The 22,058-nt window shown below is 41.3% G+C and overlaps 1 protein-coding gene across 7 annotated transcripts in view; it reads left to right on the top strand.

Annotated features, from left to right (window-relative positions):
- The first annotated feature begins 547 nt into the window (after positions 1-547).
- The window catches only part of RGS6 (regulator of G protein signaling 6), a 261,853-nt gene continuing 240,342 nt past the window's right edge, over positions 548-22,058 (top strand). For 2 of the 7 annotated variants that reach the window (XM_085062222.1, XM_085062227.1), the window contains exons 1-2: positions 3,647-3,951; positions 17,456-17,560. In XM_085062222.1, coding sequence (XP_084918348.1) covers positions 17,477-17,560 — 84 coding nt within the window. In that variant the 5' untranslated portion in view covers positions 3,647-3,951; positions 17,456-17,476. Of the gene's footprint in view, positions 569-3,646; positions 3,952-4,104; positions 4,125-4,608; positions 4,906-17,455; positions 17,561-22,058 lie in introns of those variants that run through there. The other 5 variants (XM_085062225.1, XM_085062226.1, XM_085062230.1 and 2 more) reach the window with 5 other exon arrangements.

Here is a 22,058-nt window from a genome sequence, read left to right on the forward strand (position 1 = left end):
GCTGTTCTAATGATGTAGGCTAAGACACAGGAGATAAGAAAAAACAAGACACTGAAAGCTGTTGTAAAACTAGGTCACTGTTAAATTAAACATTTTATGAAAAATAGAACCCGCCTTGAACAACTCTGAAAACCACTTTGCCTTTTTTCATGCCCTCAGCCAGAGAGAGACACTCTGCTTTATTGCCTTCATGAGAAAAAGCGTCACTTTAGTGACGTCTCAGCACCCACCCCGAGCCAGCAGCTCCATTTTTCTTGTAATTAACAGCTATTGAATATTTATGAAGCAAGTGCTACGGGGTAACACTCATTGGATCAACAACGCTGTTGGTTTGCAAACTGAAAGGCAAACACTGGCCCTACCTCAGAGCACTGCAACCACTGCAGCTGCAGCAGCTTTCTGCTTTTGTGAGCTTTTCAAGCACCAGGAGAGGAGGATGCTACTGGCAGAAAGTTAGCGATATCTACTCCTCCTTTTTTCTGATGATCACAGGGGAACATGCTGTGCTGTGACTCTTCACCATGTAAAGAAGCTGTTGGAATACCCTGGAGACTCCCACTGTTGAGCTGTGAGTAAGAGTTAGCACAAGCACTGTGAGCATGTGTAACTCTAGGGTCAGCCACAATATGCAGGGGTTGAAAGTTGTGCATTTTGAAGCCAGTAAAATGACCTTGTTACAGTGATAAGGATAATTCAACTTCAGGAGAGCATTACTAGGCATGGGGGAAGTTTTCTACCGCTGCATTCTTCAATAGAAGGTAGGATAATTTTATAAAAGGTGTGTTTTTGTCATTGAAATCAGTCTCTGGGATAAAGAAAAGCTGACCAAATATCTTCAATAGGAAATTTTACTAAAAATGAAAATGTAGCTCAGGTTCTTCAGTTTTAATGATGTAACATTAGGGAAGGTGATGTTCCATACCTGGCGTGGACCATGGTGGTCTCTTCTGGCTTTTAGATCTCATCATAAAATTCAGTGGAAAGGGAAAAATAAAACTCTGTCCTCCTGGCCAGAAAAGTGCATGGAAGTCCCTCTCCATGCATTCTTCCCCAGTGCTTACTGAACATACCAGTGTTTCAGATGCAAGGTCTTTTTCTGCAAATATTGCTGCATTAATAGTTCTACATCATCTTGAGATGTCCCACTAATCTAAACAGAACTGTTTCCGCATCTCTAATCATACTTATCAAACTGCTGGACTCTCCCACTGGGAAAGAGGCTAAACTGAGAAATGATTGCTATGATGAACCAAGACTGATGGCATAGTTTTCCACATAAGGATCAATGCAAATACAAAGCTAGCTTAGTTTTATCTGGTTTTAATTATGTATCATTTATTTTAGTAGTTAATGCATGAAAGTCAAAAATGTTGCTATGCCATTTTTCTTCATACCATTTATTACTACACGGGACCAAAGAATAGTTATTACTTGAGAGAAGCCACTAGGCAAAAATTCATTTAATTATAATACAAAATGGAGAAATAGGGCATGAAATATTATCCAAACCTGAAATACCAATTAAGTTGTGTTTATTTATCATTTGCCTTTCCTTTTGTTAGTACTTTTTGGTTACAGTTTCTTCTGTTGAGCATGCTTAAAATAAGCACGATTGTCCCTTTTCCTTTAATGTTTCCATTCAGCTTCCTTTCTCAGCATCATGTGCTGCTGTAGTATGGTAATACTCAGGCTGGATATACTTCCAGGAAACACATTGGTAATTTCTTTAAATTGCAATGTTAATACACACGTGAAATAGTTTCTATCTATCTTTGAAAACAGCATTTCTATAGGACTTGCATTTTAGTCTGAGTCAACCTGATATATTTAAGCACTATTTGTTGACTACTGCATGCACATTCCTTTGAGGGAGCTATGAGAACAAAGACTGTGTAGAGCAGTGTTGAATCAATTTTTCTTGAACAGACCTGATATAAAACACTGAAATATTTCATTGTTGATACAACATTTAGTCATACGCCAGCATAACTCAATATAGGTACTTATTTAAAATGCTTTACTGAGAAAATCTCTGTAAAAAAAGGAAGATTTATTTCATATGTAGCCATTCTCTTCCCTCCCTTTGCCAGACAATCTTGTGTGGCAAATAATATATAAAATGCTTGGATTAATCCAAAGAGGATGAAAAGTAGTTTAAATTCAAACTTGATATAAAGGGAAATATTTTTAGATTAATTTTATTTCAAAAACTATCCCAGAAATATCTTGTGATGTTTGAGAGGTGCATTCTCTTTGAACAAAATAGTCAGGGAAGGTCCACCAAGACCAGAAGTTTTTAAATAACCACTGCTGAAATCTGAACTGAATCAATTAAATCAACACCCTGTAAAGTCTAGTGAGGGTCCATGAGCTTGTGTGTGAGGCCTAACTGCTGAATTTTGCCACTAAAATGCAATTTTGAGCATGATAGGGAAAAAAATATATAATCCGCATTGATGAAGGATCTTTTTGAAGAAGCATGTACAAACTCTGCAGGCTAGAAACTGGCATTTACAAGACTAAGGAAGGAGTAGCCAGTGATGGTAAAGATGGAGATATGGAGAGATGGAAGTGATGAAAGGAGAGATGGAAGTGATGCACAGCTGAACCAGAAATAATATTTTCTTATGAATTTAACATTTTAGTTACTGCAGCTGTTTAGTGTACCAGACATTACCAGAAAATGTGCTGGGCAGACCAAGACCATAAAATAACAGCACATGATAGCTATGGTGTCAATCAGTGCGCTTATGAAATAAGTTTTGAAATAAACCTTATGAAATAAACCTAGTTTTGGTAAGATCTGGGACACTGGGAAATGCAGCTGACAGCCTCATTGTGAAAAATTTCAACTGGGTTAATGGATCTGATGTGAGGGAATCAAACCTTGGAAATTCACAATCTATGGCACAGAGATGGGCATAGGTGCCTCCTGTCAATGGTCTGCCCTAATGCATTCCAGCACAGGAATCTCTGACCTTGGGGTCAGTTTTGGGCAAGGTGGGCTTACTTGCCTTCTGGAGAAAAAGGAATAAAAATCTCATCCAATAAAGAAATTGGTGGATAATACCCCTAGGAAGTATGCAAGCTACTTTGCTCACCTAGGTAATTCGTGGAAACTCAGCCAACAGCAAAGTCTTTTGCCCATGGAACAGGTCTGTGTAAAAAGAGACAGGCTTGTAAACTCCAAGCCGTTTTGCTGGAGTTGTAGTGCCTGCTAAGATCAATGATTCTCTCCAGTGTCCTGAACTCCTTGTGAGCCGAAGTGTTAGTTAGGAAATCCTGGCTGTTGGAGGAATGTGACCAAGAGATAAGGCTCTCCTGGTTTCAGATGGCAGATTTGGCCGAACATTTTAATTGTGCAATTCAACACATAAACAAAATTGCAAGAGAGATACAAGGCCTGCCTTCGGCTCCCTCCTTTCCTTCAGGGCTGCGCCGAGTGCCCCAGCAGCGGCCGGTGTGGCGGGACAAGGGGGTTGAAGTTCCCCCGCCTCACCGCCAAAGGGCGGCCGGCTCGGTACGGGGGGAAGCGGCGCCGGGGTCGGGCGGGGGCGGTACGCCCGGACTGCCCGCAGCGGGCGCTGCTGCGGCGGGGCCGGGGCCGGGGCCGGGGCTGGGGCTGGGGCTGGGGCCGGGGCCGTCCCCGCCCTCGCCCGCCCGGCGCGGGCTCGGCGGAGGGTCAGGGGGCGGCAGCGAGGGGCCGGGCCGGGCCGGGCGGGGCGCGGTGTGCCCGCGGCGCTCTGGTCGCAGCAGCTTCGCCCCGGCCGCCGTCCCCGCCGCAGCCTGAGGGGCGCTGAGGAGAACGGGAGTGTTTTGGAAAAGGCGCGCAGAGGAGCCCCGAGCTGACCGCCGGCCCCGCCCGCAGGCTCACGCCATGCTGCGGGCGCTTCCCCGTCCCTGAGGAGAGGCGAAGGGGCGGCAGGGGACGGCGGCGGCGCGGTTGCTAAGGTAATGGGAGTGAGCTGCTCTCCTCTTTTTCCTGCCTATCCGCATCTGTGTGGCGAGCGGTTGTCACTCGGCTCTGCCCTGGCAGCGGGATCCCGGTGCTCGTCCCGCCGCGGAGAGCGGAGCCCCGAGCCCTCGGGGGTGGGAGTTCGCTCCCCGTCGGTAGTAGCGGACAGGTGCAAGGCGTGTGTTCTGCGTCTGTGTGTTGTGTATGTGTGTGCCCGGCAGGAGGGAGGCCGTGCCCTGCCCTGGCCGTGCGGGACGCCCGAGAGCACCGCGACTGCGGTTCACCCTCCCGCGGGGTCGGGGGAAGGGGCTCGGCCTCAGGTCCCGGCGCAGGAGGGGCCCCGGCGCTGTCCGGGCGGTGCGGGGCGCGGCTCAAGGGACGCCGTGTCCCGGCAGGTGTGAGGGCAGCGCTCGGGCAGCCCGAGCTCGGTGGGGACACAGGACAAGTTGTGCTGCCCAGAAACCGCAGGTGTTTTCGGGGAAGGCCTCGGAGAAGGACGAGGGGTAGCAAGCGCTGGGGTACAGCTTGAAGGGGGAGCTGGTGCCCTTTGGGAAAACTTGGAAACTGTTTCGCTTCGGTAGCATATTGCAATAATATACTTCCATCCGCCGACAAAGTGCGTTTGCATGAAGACAGATCGGTGTGTGAGAGTAAAGCTGCCAGGCACTCTCCTCCCAGAATCTTAATCTCTTGTGACACTGAAAACATCTTTTTAGTCACTAGCTGTGATGGCATAAGTAGAGGAGTGTGTTGCAGAGCCAGTAAGAAGATTTAAGTGTTTTTTTTTCCTGAGGAAGATGCTGATTTCTGTATAAATAACGGCATGCTGCCGCTTGTGCGCTCTAGACATAATAGCAGCCAGGGCTGCCGCTCCGAGGAGGCGACTACGCCTGTGGCTCTGAGCCTGGCGTCCCGTCTGCACCAGCGCTGCCCTCGCTGGGACCGCCTAGGTAAGTCGGGGCTTCCTTCAGCTGACCTGCAAGGGACTTGCTAGAATTGCGTCCCGGTCGTAGTCTCTCTGCCACATGATGCTTCCCTGGAATTAAAGAGATGCGTAATTGCTCTTGATTGAATTTTATTTGCTGACTGCCAGTGTGTAGGAATTGGAAAGCAGGAAAATCTGTCTTTGATAAATAAAGTCGTACGGTAAAACTCACGTTTACTGTGTTGCAGTAGCTGTTGGTGGTTTCCCACTGCAAAGAAAGCTACCTTTCCTGTGTGTTTCTGTGTTTCTGGAGGATGTGCTCTGTGAGCTGTGAGTGTGAAAAGTGCTTTCTAAAGGTATAGTGGTTTTTGGAATTGCTTGCTGGAGAACATAGTGAAAGAGGTTAACTGTAGTCCAAAGCTTTGGGGATTTTAGACTTTTGATATCATCCTAAATATTCTCCAGGTCCATTTTGGATTTATTTTTGAGTGGAAGTTTGTGTAGATTTGATATAATAATTTTCCTTTATTTTTATTTTTTATTTTAATGACAGATTTGTTCTAATCCTGCAAATCAGGACTAGCAATTGTTTACTATGGTGTTATGACCCATAGTACTTTCTCACCAGCTGATTTGGAACACTTTCACTATACTTCTTTGTAAATCTGCTTTAAAAAGAGGTCAGATGTTGAAGAGCAGTTATTGACTTGGGGGCATGTGGTTACAAGGACAGAATAATAGTGTTCATTGCTTGAATGTGTGGGTGAAATGCTGAAGAAACTGTTTAGACTCATCCAATATTGACTTTATTTTTAGATGAGCTGTTCCTTTTTTTAATGACCTGACTGATAGAACAATTGATGACAAACATTCCAATTTCCTTCCTAAATGGCTACAAGTGTGATCGATTAGATAGCCTTTCTTTTTCCCATTCTGAACTGTATTAGAGGGAAAAACAGTTATTTGCTACACATCTTATAATGAGGTTTATGGTAATAGAAGATTGCTGTTCACTTGAGTGATTTTTCTGGGTTTTTTTCCTTGCTGCCATTCCCTTCTAAGCAAAGTTGCAGTAGATTGCTACATAGAGTAATTGTCAGTGCTGCTTACCTTAGTTTATCTCTCACAGTTCCTATGATGCAGGTAGTGCAGATACCTGTTTTAATAAATGATGCCCATGGATAAGAGGAAAAGGTGTGTGCTCTTAAAGCAGCAGTTACCTCCTTGCTAACCACTTACACGGTGTTTCAGTGTCTAGCATGTAATTCTGGTGGAGCAGAGGTGAGCAGAGCACTTTTCATTCATGGCAGTAACTCTGCTTTTGTTAATGCTTCTGTGGCAGTGGAGGAAAGCTAAATGTATGGACAAGAAATGCTAGGTTTTGTTGTTGTCCCTTCGAGCAGTCAAGAAGGGGAGAAAAGGAGACGGTAGTCCTGTCCCAGCAGACTGCAGCAAACTAACAGATGGCAAGGAAAGAGAAGAAGCTAATATATGTGGAGTAGCAGGAAGAGAAAATAGCTGCAGTGTGTCATTTTAACATGGTACGTTAGGATGCTATGTTGGTCTGTGGTGAAACTTCAGGATCTTGTAGTGCAATGGCTCAGGCTTCCTAGCAGAAACACCGGGGTGTTGTGGGGTGGTGATTTTTTTTCTTTCCTTTATAATGATAGAAGTCCTCAGCTTTTCAAGAACGAGGGATAACTAACCCACAGGTTTTGGCTGGGTGTACCTTCGATATCTAAATCAAATAGTGCAGTTGTACAGTGTCAGCACAAGGGTGAACTGCTCTTCCCATGCCCAATGCTACAAGAGCACAGTTTTGCCCTTATACTGGGTTATTATGTTGGTTTTGCTCCTTACCTGGTGCTCTCTCAGCTAGGCTCTCTAGTGGGGAGATTGTAAGAACAAGCAGGTCCTCTTCACTGAGCTGCCCTGGACTGTTTTAGGTTACAAATATTGCACTTAATTGTCAGAACTGAGCTGCTCTTGGTTCCTCCTGGGACTCTTCTCAACATCTTCGTGGCTGCATTGTTATCTATCTCAGATCACACCATGACATTATAATTGCAAAGAAAACCTGGGCAGAATAAGAAAATTATGTTGATGATTTGGAAGGGAATTCTTTTCATGTCAGTCTTTTAACTGCTGTTCCCAGTGGTGGTGTAAGATAGCATCCTGCCCTGTGAAATATCAAGCAGCATGGTGGCCCTGTGCTATTACTGAAGGTGTAGTAGTACTTTTAACCCTGTTCACTTGCAGCTCAGTCTGCATGAGACAAGCTGACCAGAGCTGTGCTGGCCAAGCACATGTCAGAAACATCTGGGAGGCTGTAGGTGGTGATGGATATCATCTTGGGTTTTTTTCAGAAGCATCTGGTCAGTCATTTTGTTTCTCTGGAGTTACACATCTTACTCTTCCTCAGGCTACAAAATTTCCTCTTTGCATCTTTGAGCACTTACGTATAGTGAACATCTGTCTTCGTATTCTGAACCGAATTATTATGTTCCTACATCTCTAAATCTATTTTTTCTGCAATTTCTGCCTCCATTCTTCATCACTTTCTGTCTGGTGACTGTGAGAGCAATGCTTGCATTGTGGTGGTGGTGGATTCATGGGGATTTAGAGGTGGCTATAGTACTTTGAAAAATTTGTTGTATCTTTATATCCTTGAAAAGATAATAATAGATATATTATGGAGAGTTCTAAATTGTGTGATAACAACTTTCCTTTAATAATACAGTGGCTTTTAAAGTTTATAAAGGATTATACTAGTGTTAGTGTGTCCACAGTGTTTTCTTAATCTATATAAATTTTACCATGAAAAGACATTTCCATAATTTCAGTTGCTGTTTCCAGCTGGAATAATAGCATATTGTGGTGACTGAGGAATGAGCTAATTTCTGTTGTTGTTCTCTATCCATGAAGAGGAGCAAGAAAGAGGAGCTAATTTGTGTTTTTCTTGTTGGTTGTCAAGCTCTAGAAGGATTGTGGAGTCAAGAGAGACTGCTGCTACCCACTTGTGTTGCATCAGATCTCATACTATTTTTTAACATCTCTGTAGCGGGTGGCAAAGAATGTGGAGAGAAGGAAAGAGAAGAAGATTAAAATTTCAGAGCAATAAGGTTCTGACACTCTGACATCCCAGGAGCTCTGCCTTGTCATGCTGGAAACAGCTATCTGTTCCTAGAGTCAGCAGCACAGATAGTGCCCTTGGCTGGCACAGGGGCGGTGGGGACCAAGAGGCAGTGAGGAGGAATTAGTGCTGCATTTTTGCAGGAATCTTCAATTACACACTATAAACATTATCCCAATGGTAAAGGACGGTATTTCATATTTTCTTTGTGCATATAGAACCTGGCAGCAGCGGTGAAAGGTTCATGGGGTAGTTAAAGATCTTCACACTGATTACTACAGACCTACTATGCTATGATGTGATAGAATCACATGATGTGTGCTGAGGAAATGATAACTAATGGCTTGAAAATCAGGCTTTAGGTGTCCATTAGAGCTCTGTCATTAGTGATGTTAATGTGAGAAGTCACTTAATTTCACTGTGTTTTAGTTTATAATTTTGTAAAATGAAATAGTATTTGCCTCTGTCACAGATGAGCAACTAGTTTTAGATTGTGTTCATCAGTGTAACAGCAATCTGGAAGAGACACGTATTAGCTCAATTAAACTGTCTTCACAGGCATATTATAGTATAACAGCAGCAGTAGTGAAGTATATTAGTATTTATAATGTATGTAGCCTGTGTTGGTATTTGTAGCAGTCCAGTTACGGTATTGTGATGTTCAGGTGAAATGAACCACAGCACTGGAATTTGTGGGCTGTGTGGTGTGTGGACTTGAGCTAGCTAATTCAGGAGTGGCATAAGTGCTTTTTACATTGCAATTACCGAAGTGATTTGTGTGTAATTTGCATCTGAAAAGGCTGTGTGCTGTTGTGATAAACAGCAGGGCAGTGAAATCATAGTATGTTGCATCACGTCCTTGAAGTAGGTGGGATGCAACCAGTTGTGTTCATTTGCACCAAGGGTATTTCATGGTGCCGCATCTTCAAGGACACCTGTGCTTTTGGGTAGCAAATTTCCCATTTTATTTGATTGCAGGGTATTTGCAATTTTCCATCCTCTTCAGAATGAAGAACCAGCAAGAACTCTCAGCACTTCGGGGCATTTTAAATGAGATTATACAGTCACTGATCAGTGCAGGACTGGATTGGTTCTATCAACTTGCATAAGATTGCTTGAATAGAACTTCATTTTAGCAGGCTTGGTTTGGGACAGGGAGCATAGGTGGAATAAATCTGAATTTTGAATCTAACAAGTACTCAGGTCCATGTTTTGTTTGTTTAGGGTTTTTAAAAATTTTAATATATTCTTGTCAGTCTGTATTAGAGCATCCATTATTTTGTGCTTCTTCTCATTCAGTTTTATACTTGAATCAAGATTCTTCAGTTGTTTTCAACTTACAGGATACAATGTAAAATACAAAGTGCAGTCCGTCCCCCAGAAGCAGCTTACTGTAGTTGCAATTAGTATTTTCTATGGTACATAAAAGCAATGCACTTTCAGAGATGGTGTATTTGATGGACCAGCTTCATAAAACAGGATGCTCTTGGCACACCTTAACTGATCCAGTAGAAGATTTATATTGGAGAGTGGATTAGAAGTCTACCCTCAAGCTCTGTATTATCAGTACAGTTACTCATTTTCCACAGGGAATGATTCTGGCCAATAAGTTGGCAATGTTGCAAAACAACAAAATACAGCTTCAGCTTTGTAACTGCTGCTCCTTGCAGGCTGATAGTGCTGAATAAATACTGCTGTAGCTGGGGATCACCAATTCACATGAAGTTCAAAGTTGAGCTATAACTATCTCTTTGCATTTCTCAATTTGTATAGCACTGACACTTGTTTTAGTTAAATATTCAGCATATACTTGCTATCACATTATTTGTACTATCCTTGGTAACAGCATGTTGGCTCAGAGCCTTTCCAAGAGGCCTTGCACTCACAGCAGTATTATTTTATTGGAAGGAAAATTGATTACCAGTGAACACTGCATTTTTTTTCTGAATTCTTTGGAAGACGGATGGCTGTATTGGAGGCACTTTCTTCCTGGTGTAACATCATTCTGGTCCATTTCAAGTAAATTTAGTATGCAAGTGCCCATTTAAGCAATTGATTTCATAAAGGAAAAAAATGCCTAGTTAACCAGCAATTCATATGTCAATATTCACTACTATTCATCTCCATTGCATTTTTCCTTCTGGTTATCTTGGGAAGTCAGGACCTAGTCAAAATTAGATGCCAAAAGTTGTATTATATTAGCTTCCACCCCTAGGTTTCCTGGATGTAACATCCAGATCCAGATAGTATTCTCAGCATTCTAGAATAGCTAAAAATATCTGCATATTTAGAAATATATAGAATCAAAATGGAATGTATGGCAATCTGAGGGAAGGGGAGGAAAGTAATCCACATCTATGGTTTATTGAGAAGCAGTCTGATCACCTGCCAGGTGACTGAGGCAGGTCACCAGTGGCTCACACAGATGGAACAACTGGAACTGTCCATCCTGATTGTTGTCTGTTAGAGAGTTATATGACAAAGTGAGCACTACCACAGGTGTTGCAGATGGAGAGAAAACTGCCCAAGACCATGGAGAGCACCCTTTTTGGAGGTGGTATGAGGCCTTGGTGATGCCTGGTTACCAATATTCTGCTTAGACCACCACACCATGAATATTTACTCATTTTATTAATGAACATACATAGTTGGGAACAGCGGGTGATTGAGGAGTACCTACAGACACCTTCACATTAGATTATTCAGGGTCTGAGTTTAAACTTGTGTCAATCTGCAGAAAGCCAAGTAACTTGGACTGACTCCTGTCTGAGAGCTACTTTGGTCTAAAAGATGGCTGTGTCCATGCAGTGTATCCTTGGCCAGAAGGGTCTCAGACCTCAGGCCCTCAGCTGGTATCTCTGTGGCCTAAAGATACAATTATTGTTGTGGATGGGGTTTTTTTTCCAGCACAGTGTTTTAGAAAGTGAGATTGTCCTGCAGCCCACTAGGATGAGGTTGTGCATTGTAGGACTTGGGGCATGTTGGGAAGCTGTACAGTGTTGCTGAACCTATTGGGAGACTGTTGCAGGCACGGATAAGAAGTAGAAAGCCAAACCCTGTGTAAGATCATCCATTCTGGATCTTGAGAGCAAGTGCTGAGGGTGGAGAACTGTTCCCAGACCTATGTCTGCTTAAGTTTGGAGCTCTACAAAAGAGAACCTGGGAGCAAACTAGCTTTAAGAACTGTGGGTGGTCAGGAGCCCAGAGCTTGCTCCCTGCCCCATGTACTGTGGGGAAATGTAAACATGCTTGTAGGATGTTTTGAGGCAAGTTTTCCACAGGAGAAACACTTAGTTGTTGAAGGGCACTGCACCTTTAGGAAATGTCTGTAAGAATAGTAGAACTTGGAACTCCCAGCCTTCATCAGGATCTCAGTTTCCCTAAAAAGAATAAAAAGGGAGTGTTCTGGAATTGGGTCCTTTCTTCCTGCTCTGTCAGAGTGAGGCAAAAGAGTCTTGACTTGTTCCCTTGCCTAGATATGTGCCCATCCTTCATCCTGCCAGTTGTAGAGCAAGGAAAGCGTTGAGCTCCTGAGCTTCAGCATGGGGCTCCCTGTGAGCTGGTACCTCAGAAAGAGGAGGAATGGGGTCGTTTAGAGCCCTTGAATTCTTCCAGTGTGAACAAAACTGCTTTCCCACAAACAAAGAGGAATCTGTTTGGCAGAAATTTGAACATTAAGTGCAGCTGCTGGAAGTGTTTATACTTTTTTCCTTAAAAAAGGCAACAGACTAAGTATTGTTGATAGTACTGCAATGCTCAGTGCTTTCAAGGAGGGGCAGAAGGTCTGGGATGATCTTCTACTAGGAAATTATTCTTGGAGTAACTTCAGTTACAATTTGATGTCCAAAACAGTCATTTGAAGGATTTTTAGATGCACTGGGAACTGTACTTCATTGATCAAAAGCAGACTTCCTTGTCTGCCCCTCCTTGCAGGGGACAATGCCGTGGTATCCAGGGTGGAGCCAGAGCTTCGCTCTGTCACTGCTGACTGTGGCATGGCTCCCTATGTGGGGATTCCCTGCCCCTACTTCAGCAGCCATTATGTCCTCTTCATGTGGCTCTGAGGAGGACATACTTGCAGAATCTTGACCTACTGGGCATGGTGGTGATATGCCATCTGTAGTGCCAGTGTTCCCCCTTCTCACCAGAAATGGAACTGGTGGAGATGGTGTAGTTTTGTTTTCAGCTCCAATCTTCCTCCTGGCTTTGGTCCATTCAGATGGGTGTTGTATCAGTTCCTCTTTGGATGTTTATTTCACTTATTACTCAGGTTTACTTCTGAAGGAGGAGTAGAGGTGAATTGTGCAGGGCTTGGACTGAGCTACACCAGTCAAAAGCTGGGTATATCCCAAGTAGGATCTTGGGATCCTCTGGTTGATGTATTCCCTTTAGTCAATGGGATCAACTTAATGACAGGCTATATGTTGCCATCCAGTAAACAGAACTTGCTTGGCATGCCCATGTCCTGGTTTAATGAAGTAATAATTAACTAGAAAAAGAGCATGAAGACAAGATTCTTCCCAGTGCAGTTCTAGAGAGATTTATGTAATGGATGTGAAATATGAACTTAATATTAATGGAGATTAATTGAACTCAGAGTAAGTGATTTTTCCTTCAGTCTTCTGTCACCTTAATAATGACCTATTTGAGCTAAATATTCCAGCAGATCAGGTAGAGATTTTTCTATTAGGTAATTATCAGTTCAGCAAGGCATGCGATTATATGCTTTCTCCGGCTTGTGGAAAGTCATGTAGTCTAGTTGTACTGCACTAATTAGAAAAAAATTAACTAGGTATTGATGACATGAAATTGTAATTTAGTCCATGATTGTGTGCTAAAGCACTAAATCTCTCATGATTTGATATTAACACTACGTGCCAATTACAAACTGCCCTTGAAATATATTAATTACATAGCATAAAGGTAATTTTCACTTATTGTCACCCAAAATTATATTTCAGCTGAGCAGTCCTGATAGATATCTCCATGGGAATTAATTTAGCAGATTCTGTTTTCCGTGATTCAGTTTTTCCATATTTTAATGAGCTACCTTATTTTATCTCAGATGTGCAAGAAATGTTTTGCACTGCAAATTTTGCATATTAAGTTGACAAATTATTTATTATGATGCAGAATAGGAGTTGAAATATGACCCTGTATTAGTTTGTTAAGTCCAGATGATATTTTCAATAAATAGTTTGTTTTGCAGGATTTCTTCTAATTTTGTACTTCTTTCTTTCTCTATTATGTATAAACCTCAGAGTCTATAAGGACTCCTAGATGTGCTAATTTCCATAAAACAAATTGGGTTCTGTGTCTGTATGAGGTTTCTTACAGCAGTCTTGTTTCCAATGCTTTTTCTGACAGCGATCAGGGTGTTTGAGAACACTAAGGGGAATCTCTTAGTTTACTGTTCAAATGTTTTCGTTGAATTTACACATACACAGAGATTAAATGCTGACAGTATTTATGGATTGAAATGTTAAGGTTGCTGTCTTTGAAATTTTATAATTACAATTCTGTATCAGAAACTCTAAAAAGCTTAACTGGAAAAAATTATTTTCTTGATTTTCCGGGCATATTTTTAATAGGTTATTTCACTTTAAAGTTCACTGATCCTTTTGTGACATATGGGAGACTTATCTCTGCAGTTTCTGGTTTTTGGGAGAGTGTGAGGAGCCTGATCAGATAGGAGAGAGCAAGAGAGAGAACTCTTACTGTGATTCGGTGCATTTTGTCAGCCGCTGCCTGTCTAATCCAGTGTGCATACATTTCTTGGGGAAAAGCAAAAGTGTTGTATAATAAAGAATAAAACATAAAAAGGAAAAAATCATTAAGAGGCAAATGTACCCTCTCTTTTTAGCATATTTTTGGGAATATTCTTTAAAGGCTTAATAGGCCATCTTTTCCATAAACAAGAAGTTGAAGACTGCCGATTTTCTCCTTGTGTGTGGCAGAGTGAGAGAATGGCTAGCACAAATGGTTTTCAATTTTTGTCACTTTTGATGCTGAGGAGTCCAGATTACTGCAAGCATGGCTATTGTCAGAAAAACAGCTGTGGGAAAGCAGCATCTTTGAACATGAAAGTTGAAATTTAGAGACCATTTATTTTTTTGAAGACATGAATTTGGATTTGGATTGCTGGTGTGTTGGATGCAGGCTGGGATGAGTTAGCCCCTGATAATACGGCAAACTGCCCATAGGAGGGAGGAGCTGACAGTACTCTTCAGATAGTAATTGATGAGGTTCTTAGCTGGAGGCTGTGTGGAATACTTCTAATTTTTTTAAAAAAACAATGTAAAATCTTTGTTTTCACTCTTCTCAGCTAACTGTAGCTGAAATTTGTTTGTAAGACCAAGCTAGATTCACTGCTGGCTGATGCACCACCAACACGTGCTTAAAGAAAGGTTCAGAGGGCAAACTCTGTTTTCAGTCTGTGTAGTGTAGTAGAGTTGACTTTCTGCTTGCATTTGGAGTAGGCTGGGCTGACAGCAAGGAAAAAATTGTGCAGGTTTAGTTGGTTTGTTTTTTAACAGAGAACTGTGCAATCAGCTATGGACTTTCACATAAAATTGTATTAATTAAAGGGTTGCAAATGTGTCATGTTAACATAGTATTAGGGTAAAAAAAGCCATACTTTGGCCACGGGCAGTCTCATTTGTGTTTGCAGCAGGTAGCCTGCATCACTGGAGCCCTAACTCTGGGCTCCCTGCCCTTCTCCCTTGGGGTCTTTTTCCCTGGCAGAGATGGAGCAGTGTTCCCTTGGGGCTACACCAGAACTGCTCCTTGGTCAGAAGTGTTACTGCCATGTAGCCAGCAGTTTGTGTTCATTAAGTCAGTACCACAATCCCCTGGCTAGTGAGAATGTCCCATTAGAGAGCTGGCAGGAGACCAGGCTTTAGAATGGTACGAATACAGAAAAGGCCTGCTCCTGCTGCTCCTGACTGAAATCCAGCAGGAGATGCTGGATGCTAGTGGGCATCACTTTTGCCAGTTTCTGACTTCCAACAACAGATTGGTTCACTTGTATCGATTACCTTATGCAGATGTTATGTAGATCTACATTTTAGGCTTATGTAGATCTTCAAAGTTAATGGCTCCCTCGATGTCACCATGAACAGCATGCCAGCTACTACTGCATATTGTACACAATGTTATTGTCTTGTTGCACTGGAGTAGATGAAAAGCTTCAAGAAGTGCTATGGGGGAAAATCTGGAAGTACTGAAAAAGATCAAGTGAGCTGACAGTATAACAAGAACAACAAAATTTGTGTATGTGGATGTTCAAAGTGAATAATGCAATGAGTGAAGCACAGATAAGTAATGCTGCAGAGGGCTTTTCAGTTAGAAATTGTAATTTTGTTCTTTTAAGAGCACTTCTCAATTGAAAGTTAGTTGCAATTGTTTTCTTTTAAAGCATGCATATAAAATCTCACATAATATAAGTGGTGAATATGGTCTTTATGTACTGCAGGTGAAGCTGAAACTTGTGTGACTTGACATATGCTTTCAACCCTGCTTTGTAATTGCCTTCAGAAAGTTACATAAAATCTCAACCCAGATCCTGCTCCATTCATTTGAGTGATGATAACCTAGAGCCTAATTCTTCAGTGCCTTGAAATCATGACCAAGAAATATTGTGAAAATGCACATTCGTGTAAATAATTCCAAGTGCTATAATTTGAAAATGCTTTACCCTTCATCATTTGTGCCATTTAATTGTTTCTGCATCTAATAATTTTGCTTAGAGAATTTATTCAACTTTCTTTTTGACTCACAGCCTGGCACAACAGTGTAGTGTTTGGGCTTAAAAAAAGACATGAAGTTTAATAGGGGTTAAAATAAATTTATATCCTTTAAATATAAAAGAGCATCTAAATTGGTCTGAACATGCCTTTTAAAGGTGATCTATATAAATATTGTTTAACTTGATCTTGGACTGTATTACTGAGTTTTAAAATTGTTACATGCATGTACAAATGCATTTGTGCCCACTTGTGTTGTCTCTGTGTGTGCATGCACACCTTATAAAAGAAAGAAACTATTGAATCTGGATTGATGTAGATTATTTAACCTTGGTCTTTTTTATGTCTTGCTTAAAGGAGGTATCTCAGCTACTTCTGGCTCCAGTGAAGGATGCCATGTTACATCAGTAGCCTTTGCACTGCTGAGAAAGGACAGAGCTGGGATATGGTCTCAACTTGTCTGATTCTAGCCTCTTGACTTGTCCTTGGGAGCTGATAACTGACAGCTAGAATGGCTCCGGGCTGTATTATACTTAATTGTATGCTATGCAGGTATATTATATTCTGGGGCACTTTGTTGCCTGTGGCAATGTGAAAGTGGGTAAAGGAAGGAATAGGAAAGTATCTTTTCCTTAAAAAAGGGAGACAATTTAGTGGAGAACTGTGTTTTAAAAATTAATGTGTACATTATGCTTGTGTGAACATAGATTTTATTTTTTTTTCCTCAGTTTTCAATAAAATATGTTGAGATGGAATGTTTCAGTACTTCCAATGTTAAAGAAATTGAACTTGTGAGACAGTTTTGATGCCAATGTCTGTACGAGGCAATGCTACTTCTTAGATTAGGAAAGGTCACCACGTGGCTCCACAGCAGCCTCTAATTCTCTAATTTAAATGTAACTTGTCAAATGTGCTGGTGGAAGAAAAATTTAAAATACAGCATTTGACTGAGAACCTAAAGTGTCTTCCCTTCACCAGGTCTCTTTAAATAATGTTGCTGCCTCAAGCCTTGCATGACCTGGAGGAGATGAGGCGGCAGTTCTGTGCTTCTAGACAATAAGTAGTATTATGTGTGGTTGTCTGCCTGTGTCCTGCGGCCTCTTCCTGGCTGTGTCATGAGAAGAGGTGAGGGAAGCTGTTTACTCTGAGCAAGCAGCTATGGTTCTTTGGTTCTTGGCTGCTGCTCCAGGGTTGCGGAGAGCTGGAAGCGGCCTGAAGTGTCTGCAGGCGACAGCTGTCAGTGTGCCTGCTGGTCTGCCACACCCACCGGTTACAGTGGGGTTTCACTGCCTCACAGCAAGCCTTTTATCCTTTTGGCTTTTTGTTTGCAGGTACCTCAAAGGTTCTAGAAAAGTCAAAGCTGTTTGTGCTATACAGCAAGGAAAGGAAGTGTTTGAAGTATTAATTGGACCACTGTTGAATGAGGGCTTATGATAAAAGTTCAGAACTGTGGGAAAAATGTGTGTATGTGATGATCCAAACCAAAGCTGCATGTGACTTGGTGGTCCTTGTTCTTGGGATGTTATCCTGTAGACAAGTCAATTCTGACACAGTGTGAGAAAATCCTGCATGGGTGAAGTCTGCAGTGTGATTCCCTCTGTACCACCCTTGTCTGTCTGCCTGGGAGGCAGTTGTGTGTCCTTGCCATGCTCCAGTGCAGTCTGGAGTGATGCTGACTTTTGCTCCTGTCCTTGCAGTCTGAGCGACGAGAGGCAAACATGGCCCAAGCAGCCACTGATCCGAGCAGTGCGGAAACTGCTGACCCAGAGGAGAGTTCTCCAAATATGATAGTCTACAGAAAGGTAAGGACTTGGAGCTGTGTGGAAAAATCCATTTTCTATATGGTTTTGTCTCATGAAAGGATCCCATGCCCCTTTTGAAGTCAGAGGTATATTTCAGACTACTTGGATGCATATCTGAAAGAATTTCCAGGAAAGCAGGTGTTTCAAACTATAGCATTTGAGAGCTTGGAATTTGAATTCTGTTCAGTGGAAGCACTTGAGCTTGTTAGTATGAAATATTTGATGACAAGTTAATAACTTGAAATTTGTAACTTTTGCGACCTGACTTTAGCTCATAGTTCAAGATTACCACGGCTAGCTGAAATAAGTGCACCTACCTTCCAAGTTGTATCATACTAAGCATAAAGCAGCTGCCACACAGCAGTCTTTTGGTACTCTTTTTCTATATTCATATTGTGTTTCTTGTTGCATGATTAGCAGTTTGATTCTTTATAGGTCGTTGTTCTTACTTCCCATTGCCTTGCTTAAATTTAAAAAAAGAGTATTTTCTCAAGTGCTAGGGAAAAATGAATTAGACAAAGATAAAATAACAGCAATGTGTGATGTCAAAGAGTATTCTTTCACCATGTTAAAATGTCTTATTCTGAAGTATTTTGGAGATAGTATAAAAGATGAAGGAAAGCTGTCTATTGACCCATTTGCTCAGGCATTGTTTATTCTGGGGTAAGTGTATGCTTTATCTTTGAAGTGTTGTATTTTTGTAGTTTAATGAAATAATGTAAATATACCTTCTTTAGCCTGAAAAATATTTCTTATGTAGTATACAGAAGTGCTGTATAGCTCTGACAAAGAGAAAATTTCTTGCATGGCTTAAATAAGGTACCATTCTATTAACTTAAGAGCTACAGTGCTAGCTCAGAGTTTCCTTGTGTAGTACGATCCTGGATAAAATTACTGAAATGTGTTGGGGGTACATGGTTATGTTTTCTGCTTGCACGACTGCAATCTTGATGACTTCCATATGCTGAGAAAATAGTTTAGGTTTCATATGGAGCATGAGTTGTTTAAAGTGTTACTTTTTGATATCCATAGTTTTGATTTAGTTGTTGTGTATTTGGTTTGGAATCTGGAATTGTTAACATGGGAAAAATTTCTGGGTAATGTGTAGGCTTGTTTGTTTTGAATGTGTTATGAACACACTTTGGCTGCTAATTTGGAAGTAGCACTAGTTGGTTAGTCACATTATTTTTTCCCAACCTGTTTGCTGAGAGGTCCAACACCCCAGTAGGCTGAAGTAGATATGAGGTATGAAAGCAGTGTCTGGTTGCGTGATCTAGAATTAGGACATTAAATCTGTGAGTCTGCAGAGTTTCCACTTACCTGTTCTTGAAAACATTGTTTTATTTGTGTGCCTCACTTTCTATTCATCTCATGGCATTTCTGCTTTAGGATTTCTCCATTTCTTTGCCTTTTGGTGTTTAATGATTGTCACGCAGAATAGGGCTTATGAGTTCTGTGGTATCAATTGGGAATGTACTCATACTATTTGATTCATCTCTCCATACTGCTTTTCCTCTGATGTTAGTGTTATCAGCCCTTCATAATACAGTCACCTGTCAAAATACATAGTTGTCATTTAGAATAGCATGCCCCATGCATTGTGCAGTAATAGTGTGTTCTGTATTGTCAATGTTAAGCTAACACATCTGTCAGGTTTTTTTGCTGAGTGTTTCTTTTGCTTTATGAATAAATAGCATTGATATTACCTATTTTTCAGGGTTAATTTTCATTGGTGATTGACCTTCTAAATGAAATTTACATTATTTTAGATATTAGTTTCAATATTAGCATTAGATATTATTTGGTATTTTGATATTAGTTTGATGTGAGATGTGTTACGCATCAATTTTATGTTCATTAGTGTTGAAAAATCATATGCAAAATTTGAGACAAGACTTTTATTCTTTTGATTATCTCTCCTCTCTCCAAATGAATGTTTAGCTCTTCATCTCTCATTTCCTTACAAATGGCTTGATTACCAGTAATGAATGACAAAAACACTGCACTGGACTCCCTGAAATATTGAACACAATCTGCCAGAATACCCTACAGTTCAGTTGGTGTTGTGTCACAGTAGAAGGAAAGGTTTGCTTCTCACAGCAGGGATCCTGAGAGGCAATTGTTGATCCCCCTTAGGAGTATAAATAAAGGTGGACTTCAATAGTGGGACCACAGTAAGTCCTGCTGTAAGTGTGAACTATGTTGTTGCTTTTCATAACTCATGTTTGTGGGTTTTGAGGGAGGAAAACCCTGCAAGTAGAACTCAAAATTTGTAATATTTTCTTTACTGAGAGTCACTGAAGTCTGTTTGATGTTCATGTGCCAACAAAGTAGTTGTATCCTGGATTTCTTTTAGTCACTAATGAGAGATAAACCCATTTAGAGGACAAACCAGATCTTAGATGGTACTAAGTGTCCCTTTGGAGCAACCTTTCTCTGGTTTGTTTATGGAGAAAAGCCTAGAACAGGCTGTGCTCTTTATTTACGTAGGTAAAACTAAGTGGGATGGGTTTTGGCCATGCAGAACAAAATAAACTAATTTATTTTGACTCAAATTACTTCGTGATATTCTCTATGGACTCCTGCAAGCAAATGGATTCTAACTGCTTTGATTGCTACAGCAGATGGTCTCAATGAGATAAGTCTTATTTTCTTCTGCCTTCAGTGTTAACCTTTTGGGGGTTGATATTTATCAACTTGTGAGGCGCATTATTTTTTTAATCCAAAATACTCAATGTTGCCCCACTGTTTTAGATGACACCTGTGAGTGAATTTAGTGCAGATGCATTTGTTACTGTAAGTGGTGTTTAGGGTATGATTTGCCTCACCCTACCCTGGTTAAAAGAATAGTGCCCTAAACTACATGAGTTGTATTGGCCTGGTCTCCAGTGACAATCTTGGCTACCTACTACCTAGCTGTCAGGTGCTTGTGTCAGAGGATAGACATTTACAATTAAGCAAGCTGCATTCCACTCCTTGGGCTTGTGCTTCCTTTCATCTCTCTGTGTGTCTCAGTGCTGAGCCCTGGGCTCTTAACAGGGCTACAGGTAGTGCTGCAGAGAGGATGTGCTGTTGTTTGTCTGTGTGGCGCAGTGATAACCAGTGGAAGTGTAAGGGTGCTGCAGGTACTGCATTGCCATTTAAGTACTCCGTGAGTAAAATCAGTCTGGCCACATCTGGAGAAGACACTGATGTATTTTTTTGATGGGATTACTACTGGAAGAGTGATGCGCAGTGCTTAAAAGGAAATTTGCTACCCTACTTTTCATGGGAGTGGGGAGTGACATCTCCATCCTCACTTCAGTCTGCGAGCGTTGTGTGGGTGCTGCAGCATGGAAGGAAAAAAATGCAATAAAAAGCCAGTGAGAGGAGAAAAACCACTCCTGGCAAACAGTAAAAAAATATAAATTGCTTTTAAATGCTGGTCACATTCCCTTGAAATCCAGCCACCCTTGATTAGTCTGCCTTGTGAGTGCTGGTGACTTTGTCTCAGGGGCACTTTGGCTCATTGTTACAATAATCCACATCTGAAAATTCCTCCTCTGCAGACAATATTGAAAGACTAATGGTTCATGGACACCTCCTGACACCAGACCTATTAGCTGACCTATTATCAAAATAATTTGTCAAATCAAATTTTCATCCAGAAAGGATGGTGGAAAATTGTCATGTCACTGTAAGAAAAATCAAAATATTTAGGGCCTGACTAAGTAAGAACTGAAAATACCAATAAGGAGGAGTATCTAGGGAATTTAACAAGAAAGATGAAAACACAGAAATTAAAATCTAAATTGGATAGCAAGGTGTACTTGTTCCTGTGAGAGACCTCTTATGACAGGGAAGAGTTTGCAAACTGTGCTGTTTAAAGATTTTTAGAACCACTGGAGCATGTATGTTCTGACAGATATCAAGGTATTGTTAGAGAAATGATCTGCGTTATCTGATGGTAGATTTCCATTCCTGCAGAATTTTTGCCACACATATCTTCTATATCTGCTTGCTAACACTGGCAATTAGTGAGTTAAATTTTGAATTTTTGTGGTTACTCATGGTAAATCTTTTGAACAAGCAGGAAAATCTAATTTCCAAAGGCAATTACTGTTCTAAGTAAATGTAACACAAACACACAAACTTGCAGCTGCCACAAGATGCTTTCAGAAAAATCTGAGTTGTTTGCCACCTTCAGTACTTGGCAGCTTTGGTGTCTTTTTAAATGCTGATTTAAGATCTTAAATGGAATAATTAAAAAAAAAAAAAAGGCAACCATACATTAGCAGGTTTTCTCCAGGCAAATTCCAGTGTTCTAGTCATGTCAAGGAGCAGGATTGTTTCTGTCACACCTGGCTGAATGTGCTGATGGGCAGGAAATGAGAGAGCAAGCAGTTGTGAAGATGGGGGAAGAGACTGTTGTTCAAATTAATTGTTCGCATTAAAAAAAAAAATAATACTGGTATCGTAAGCTAGTCAGAAACTGAGGCTGCAGTTTGATTGCTCTTAA

Source organism: Lichenostomus cassidix, chromosome 5 (assembly GCF_008360975.1).
Source record: "Lichenostomus cassidix isolate B80296 chromosome 5, HeHo_3.0, whole genome shotgun sequence".
Taxonomy (NCBI): Eukaryota; Metazoa; Chordata; class Aves; order Passeriformes; family Meliphagidae; genus Lichenostomus; species Lichenostomus cassidix.